Below are 7,691 nucleotides of genomic sequence, written 5' to 3' on the forward strand. Positions count from 1 at the left end.
ATCTTTTCTTCATCATGCAAGAACTTGCTTTGAAAGAAGTGTAGAGGATTCATGCACATTCTTCCATATAATGAGTTATTCATTAATTTCCTTACATCCTTTTCTGCTTCAGTTTTAGCTGTTGCTCTTTTATTTGTATTGTTTTGTTTATAATCTCTACATATATAATCTTGTTTGAATTTAATTACTCTATGTAATTTTGTTACTTTTACTCCCATCTTAACATAGAACTTTAACATCCTATAATGAACCATATATTCTGTTTTGTTGTTTTGGTCTAAGATTAATTTCTCGGATCTGTGAAGCAGTTTCCCTGAACTTGCTTTACTTTTCTCTTTTTGTCGGTATCCCAATTCATTATCATTTATCTTTCTTTTATTAGGCATTAGTGCTAACTGTTCTGTTCTCTCTTTACATTCATTAGTATAATCAATATCACAAACTATATAGTAACCATGATTACTATCATCTGGAGTATTCAATATTGTATCGAGGAACCCGCTTGGCTTGCCACGGACGAAGTCCGTTCGCGGATCTAGAGTAGTAGTAGTAATAAATTCAAAATCTTTATAAGGTAACTTTTGCATCATTGCATAACCATATAGGTTGTTTGCGTCTATGTACCATATGGTCTTACCATCACTGTTATTTATATATCTATCTCCCATTATTCCACATATACCACCTCTCGTTGCTCCAACAAAATCATCTAGCATTTGTTTATCTTGTAATGTATCTAATGTTACACCGCTTGACATTAACCAACAATCAAAACTATAACCCGGGAGACTAACGTAATGTAATGGATTGAGCTTGAATTCTTTCATACTTAGTTTAACATATTCATTCATGCAATAGTCTAATATTTCCACATCTTTCTGTAAATACTCTATAAATAGATATTTTCCAGTTTTATGACTGTTTTCATTATTAAAGTTATCTACTTCTTCTTGTGTTGGTAATTTATTATGTTGTGAGGATTTGAAGTCTTCTTTTTTAGATTACCTATGAGATTATTATAGGAGTCTAAACCAAAGTATTCATATGGATATAATGTTTTAGTTTTACACCCATATATCTTTGCCATTTGATCTAGGGGCATAGCTAAGAAGTTATAACTATCTAAGAATTTAAGACAACCAATGCTAAACATCTTAGATTTACCAGCAGCTAGTGGTATGTTATCTACTTTTCTTTTATCATTACTCTGTTTGAAGAGTTCACTGTATAGCAGATTGAAATCATAACCAGAGCCATTATGGAATATTACTGGAATGAAGTTTGTTGTTTGTATCTTGGATTACATATTTTACATGCTGGTCCTCTATATTTACCAGTTTCATGACAATGATCTCTTACTTTATTAATACATGTTTTACTGCAGATATGACAAGTGTTATTAGTTTCATGATATAATTTATCTTCTTCTGTGAATACCATCTTTTCATTATGTTTGACATTTTTCTCAGTTTCTATTTCTAACAGATCTCTAGCAAATCTTTTGATGCAGCCTAGACCGAAGTAGTGTTTGAAGTTACCTTGCCAGGTGTAACATACAGCTATTGGAATATGTTCAGCTATTACATATTTACAATCATTAGAAAATAAAAAATATTATAACTGCCGATATAGAATGTTGCATTACCGATGTCTCAGGTAATGCAAAATTCTATATCGGCAGTTATAATATTTTTTATTTTCTGACGTTTGTGTTCATTTATAAAAGTAATATGTTTTTTCTTAGGACAAACAATCTCTGATTTGATTGAGGTGCTGCATTCGTGTTTATCATATTTAATTTGTGAGTTAAACCAATAGGTACACCTATCGCAATAATAATATTTTCTGTTATTTTTATTTGGTCGTTCTGACAGGGTTTCTATATTTTTTATTAGGGCACAGTGTTCTATTTGACCATTACTCCAAACTAGTATTCTTACATCTTTTCTATCTTTATTAAAATCATCCACTTGTTTAAACAATTCTATTTTACCATTACCACAAGGTGTGTATACCCAAATATTGATACTATACAATTTCTGTATTCTTATTATATAAGCAAAATCATCTTCATGTTGTTGTCTTGGTTCAATTAGTTTATCTACATATTTACTTTCTCGAGTTGCATGGTATGGGGAGGGATGTAGCCAAGCAGTTATAGTTAGTTGTAAGGAGTTGTATTTATAACTACGTATATTTAATATCGATTTAGAGTTTTTGAGATCAGGAGGTAAATCTATATAACTACCAATAGATGCTTTAGTTGGTTCAAAGTTTAACTGAATACTTTTTATTCCAAGAAACTCAAAATCATAACCATAACCTTCATATATTTCCTTTTCGAAATCTATTCACCGATTGAAGTCACCATATTCATATATTGCATTATTATTAATAAAATCAGTATTGAAAAATATTTTAGTAGTTTTAACTTCTTCTTTGGTTCTCTTCTTATAATCACATTCAGCCGTGATCTTATATTTAAAACTCTTAAATTTACGAAACTGGTAACAGTTTTTAATTTCTTCTAAAGAGTAATTAGTTGCTTCATCTATATCTTCAATGTAATTCCCACCTTTATCAGTAATATAAAATTCTCTCATGTTCTGACTTGAGTTTATATCGAAGTCTTCTGTGTTTTCTAGATACATGCGATTGTGACTATACGAATGAGTAATTAGAGCTACTTTACTTCTAAATTCTTCATGACATTTACATATAAACCTAATCTTAGAATAGATATTGTTTTCAGTTTCAGTTTCTGATTTAGTTTCTGTTTTAGTTTTAGCCCTAATTTTAATAATATGATCATCTTCATCCAAATTATACACCCTCTCCGAGATTTCCTCTTCTTCTGACTCAAACATTTTCTCCAATAGTTCCTTATGTTTGAGATCGTATGATTGATGCCTGTATAAAGCCTTCTTTGATTCAAAGGATAGATTACAGACATCGCAGAAGTTTGACATTAGTATTTGCTGACTGAGACATGTATTTTTTTAGGGAAATAATCAAAAAATAGTTTTTGGAAAATCAAAATGAAATGCAATAAATGTACAAATAAGTCTTGGAAAGAATGTTGTAATAATTGTAAAGAATTAGAATATTCTTGTTATGTATTTAAAAATATGGTTAAGGTTAAAGATTATATAGAACATTTGGGATATCATTATTCTAATCCTGATCAATATCTAACATGTATTATGTGTAATGTTTATAAACATATATCATTATATAGATTTAGAAATAGGAAATGTAGACTATGTATTTATCTTCATAGATATAGATATGGTCACACTAGAAATCAATTCAGAGAGCATGTTTATAAGTATAGTATTCAAGAAGACATAGAAAAACAATAATCACTGTGTTTCCACCGATCTCAGTGTTTTTGACTGTATACCCATCACAGTGTGTCCCATATACAGTCTCACAGCAGGGATCATCCTTTTTAAGAACTGTGAATTTGGTTTTTTTTATCTCACTTAGTTTTATTGCAATTCATCAAAGTCGGGGGACGTTCACTGGAGTCAGTGCGGAAGGAACCCCAAACCTTCCGTTTGCTAAAGCAACTTAACTAGACTCGATGATTTAACCACTACACCAAGTGAGACAGAAAGTTTTAGTTTTAGATTGATTAAATATTGATTAGGGGATATATGAAAATTTTTATTATTTTAATAATTCTTTCAATTTTTTTCAAGTTTTCTTTTTTGTTCAAGTTATCCACGAAGTGGCTTCACAGTTTTCGCAAGTTGTCTTTACGTGCTTTTTAAACGGTCTCACTATTTTTATACTAGTATCTGGGGACGTCCACTGGAGTCAGTGGGGATAGAACCCGAACTATCCGTCTTATAATTGTTAATTACCAGCTTAACTCTGTACTAGTGGTTTGCACTAAGTGAGACAAGAAATGATAGATTTAAAATATAAAAGAAGTGAATATAGAGCTAATACATAGTAGTGGATAAAACAAGGGATTCAACAAACAGTAAAATTTGGCCCGATTCGACATGCGCGATTACCGTTAGGAGAAAGGGACAAATTTTACTGGTGGTTGAATCCCTTGTTTTATCCACTACTGATCACACCTAAATAAGAACGAGGTCATGACCCGGGTCGAGGTTTTGTCCAAAAAATAATGTAAGAAATGCGGTGAATAGCGGTGAAAATTTTTTTTTACTTTTCACGGCAAACCGCCAGCATCTTTTAGCAATGAATGCGGTGAAAGGTTTTTGTAAGATTTGCGTTTCTTAGCGTTGAATTTTTTCACCGATCTCACGGCATTCACCGCTATTCTTACATCTTTTTTGCAATGTTTTCTGCGGTGACGGTATCGTAAAATTAGCGGTGAATTTTTGTAATATTTGCGATTCTTGGCGGTGAATTTTTTTTCATCGCATTCAACGCTCTAAATCGCAATTCTTACATCTTTCCACCTTATTCACCGCAGATCTTTTTAGCGTTGACACCTCGACCCGGGGTCTAATTATATAGACGAGGGCACCAAGTTGAGGAACAAACTGTGCTTATTTACCATGAACAGCTCCAGTAGATTTACCATGAACAGCTTCATGAACAAACCAACCAATTTAGCGATTCAAAGTCTGGTAAAAAAGTCTTTATGACCTGATATAAATAATTTATCGGACATCGATCAGGACTTCGCTCTCCTGAGAAGCAATTGCAGTTACTTGATACAAAAAATTCAAATATTGGGTTACATTACTGGGTATTTTAGGGTCGTCTTCAAATGTGGGTTGATCTGTTTCCCAAAGATTCCCACATTCCAAAGCCAGTCGACATCACTCCTCGAATACCCAAAGGGTGAGACGCCTCGTTTTTAATTAGCAATTCTTATTTCAAATCCACAGGAATCTCGGGAAAACTTGTTTTAACTTGTTTTTATTAAGTATTTCAAAAATTAAAACAAATTTACAAAAAAAATATTGCTGCCTTTATGGAACCAGTTTTTTTTTGAAAAATGCAAACATAGCATTTTGCCCAAAAATTTGCAAACGTATCGATTTTTCATTTTTCTTAGAAAAAATTGGCATATAAAAAATTTGTATCCCTCTCAAGCTAAAATTCAAGAGGCGACTGCTTTATTTACTGCAGGTATGAGTTGCGTGTGATAGTATGGAACACAGATGACGTCATTCTGGAAGAGGAGAACCTGTTTGGTGAAAAGATGTCAGACATCTACGTCAGAGGGTTGGCGCATTTCAAGCGTGTTTTGGGGTTACTTTCAACCCAAACTATTAATGAATTAAATTTGGTTCCTGCGTAGTCGCTGCGGAACAGCATTAGACCTAGAGTAGCCTGTTCTCAGCTGTCTTTTTCCTTATTATTCCCCACATTTCAGACTGTTCTTTTTATGAGCAGCATTGCTCTTTTTTTGGTGCCTCTGGCCACTTTTTTTTGCGTCTGAAACTTGCACGTGGTACCATCATTGCAGCCAACATTGGTCAGGCAATGGTCAACCTGAAGCTATGGTTAAGCAAGAGCTCATCCTCACTCATCCAAATCAAAAAGGGTTAAGTTTTTTTTAAAAGAATTATTGCATGCGTAAAAAAGCCATCGTATTAGTAATTGCGGATTAAAGAGGCAAAGAGCAAACAATATTTTAGATTTGTTATTACGGCAATTTTAAATAAAGTGGACGAAAATGCTTATTTCGTTTGTTGATGCAAAAAAAGACAAAATATTGAAAAATTTATCAACATTTTTTTACGAAAACTTTGATCAAACAGCTCCACAACGCTCCTTTGTTTTTAGAAGTTAAACCAACAGTGCTATTTCTATACATTTTGACAAACTTTTAGGCTAAATCGGCAAAAAGTGCGTAAAAATACGGAAAATGTAAACAATAAGAACGAAAATCAGTCAAATATTCACAAAACTTTAAACCACGATAACTCCGTGAAAAAAAATGAAATCCAGAAAAATCTGTTTAGCTATGTATTCTAGGCTGGACGGGCTTTCTAGTGATACCACTCACAGCCCTCTACGATGAATACATCAATCGGCTAAAACTGACTCAACAAAGAAACCCGTTTGAATATATAGTTCCTCCTCATTTTATAGGTCGGAACAAAAATACTAAAATCTAAACAACTGAAGCACAAAACTGTCAATGTGATCTCTGCTCTCACGTTTTGATAAAAAGTTATCTGGAAAAATTAATTTAGCTAATAGGCCGGCATCAAACTCGCAAGACCTCAAAACCTGATAATCTTGTTCCTTTAAATTTTGCAACCTGCTAGTTTGGAATCTAAGTTGTTAGATCCTGATAGTAAAGATCTCAGGTTTTATACGGCGGTAGTATACCTTAAAACATTTGAATTGCACTTTTAACGGTAAATTGTATAGTCTTCCGAAGGGTTTTCTTCTCAATTGTCAAAAAATTGTCTCAAATTGTCAAAGTTTAATTTATGTGAATCAAACCCTTTCATTAATTATTAACCATTTAGGCTTTTGACATATTTCGTTTCCACTTCAGGAGATCGCAATAATTTATCTAACACTAAATTCTTTGTCAAGTAAATTCGGTGCAATCTGACTACACCTGCATGAATACCAGTAGTTGTTTTGTAGGATTTGTAAATGTACTATCTAGTGGAACTGATCTCACTGTCAACAAATAATAGGGTTCTAGAAGTCAGATTGATCGGTTTTCTAATATTGATGAATTGTTTCCTATGTATCTTTTGAGAGCGGACTTCAAAAAAGTTCAATATAAAACATTTTATAACTTTTTTTGAAAAAATGCTTGACTCTGTCTTCAGTGTAATCTAAATTTGAGTTTACGAAATTTGAGTTAAATATTCTTTTAACAAATTTTGACCGCGATTTTTCAAGTCAGGTTTTTTGAATTCAACGTTGCATGAATTTTTTAAAACAATTTTTCAGGGAGCCAGAAACTTTTGTTACCTGAGCTGCAACTGGGCTGCCTATAAATTTTTACAAAACCTTGTTTTTGTTCCAATCTTTTCTTCCAAAAAATTTGTTCGCTTTCTTGCTCAGCTTACATCTTCTGGTAGCTTTTGAAAACGCACTATGTTTTATGCAAAGCCTGCCTCGGTATATCATTAATTGTAGTCACCCAGTGGATTTAGTGCCCTGATATGAGGGCGCTAACGCCCGAAAGCTTATCACAAGGCCCGAACAAGTTTATGATTTATGTTCTTACGTATTTAGAGAACTAAAAGGAACAAAATTAGATGATTTACATGAAAAATTTGTTAAAATGGAGAGATTGAAGACAAGGAGTCAAAAATGAGATCTTGATAGTGTGAGAGCTTGACTAATTAGAGCAACTAAGAAGGGCGAGAGACAAATCGGTCAAAAAAGGTGTTTCCAATGGGCACTTGTTCTTCAATTATTGATCCTTGGTTTTTCAATGACTTCTTCAAAACGCGGTATTTGAAAGTAATGCTCTAGCTCAGTTTTTTCTCGTTTTTCATTGGCGGCAAAATTAAGGTCTACTTTCGGATGTTAATAACAATTTTCTTTATGTCTCAAATAAATTGAAATAAACTGAGTTAAAGCTAATATTCCATGATAAATCTAGGCATAATTAAATATCTATATATCTAGCAAAATACCTATTTTTTAAATAAAAAACAGCCACATATCTTGCTACTTCGACATATATTGGCGTTTTCCTCGCATTATTCTAATCAAGGTCT

General features: G+C 32.7%; 2 protein-coding genes across 5 annotated transcripts in view; one reads left to right on the top strand and one right to left on the bottom strand.

The window, feature by feature from the left end:
* The window catches only part of LOC142340602 (putative pterin-4-alpha-carbinolamine dehydratase), a 305,724-nt gene that overhangs the window by 151,894 nt on the left and 146,139 nt on the right, over window positions 1-7,691 (bottom strand). The gene's annotated exons all lie outside the window — the stretch shown is intronic.
* Window positions 1-7,691, top strand: part of LOC142340595 (otoferlin-like) — a 126,906-nt gene that overhangs the window by 108,865 nt on the left and 10,350 nt on the right. For all 4 annotated transcript variants that reach the window (XM_075391270.1, XM_075391273.1, XM_075391272.1 and 1 more), the window contains 2 exons: window positions 4,742-4,827; window positions 5,119-5,214. In XM_075391270.1, coding sequence (XP_075247385.1) covers window positions 4,742-4,827; window positions 5,119-5,214 — 182 coding nt within the window. The remainder of the gene's footprint in view (window positions 1-4,741; window positions 4,828-5,118; window positions 5,215-7,691) is intronic.

The sequence above is a fragment of the Convolutriloba macropyga genome, chromosome 6, assembly GCF_964194025.1.
Source record: "Convolutriloba macropyga chromosome 6, txConMacr16.3, whole genome shotgun sequence".
In the NCBI taxonomy this organism is placed as follows: Eukaryota; Metazoa; Xenacoelomorpha; order Acoela; family Convolutidae; genus Convolutriloba; species Convolutriloba macropyga.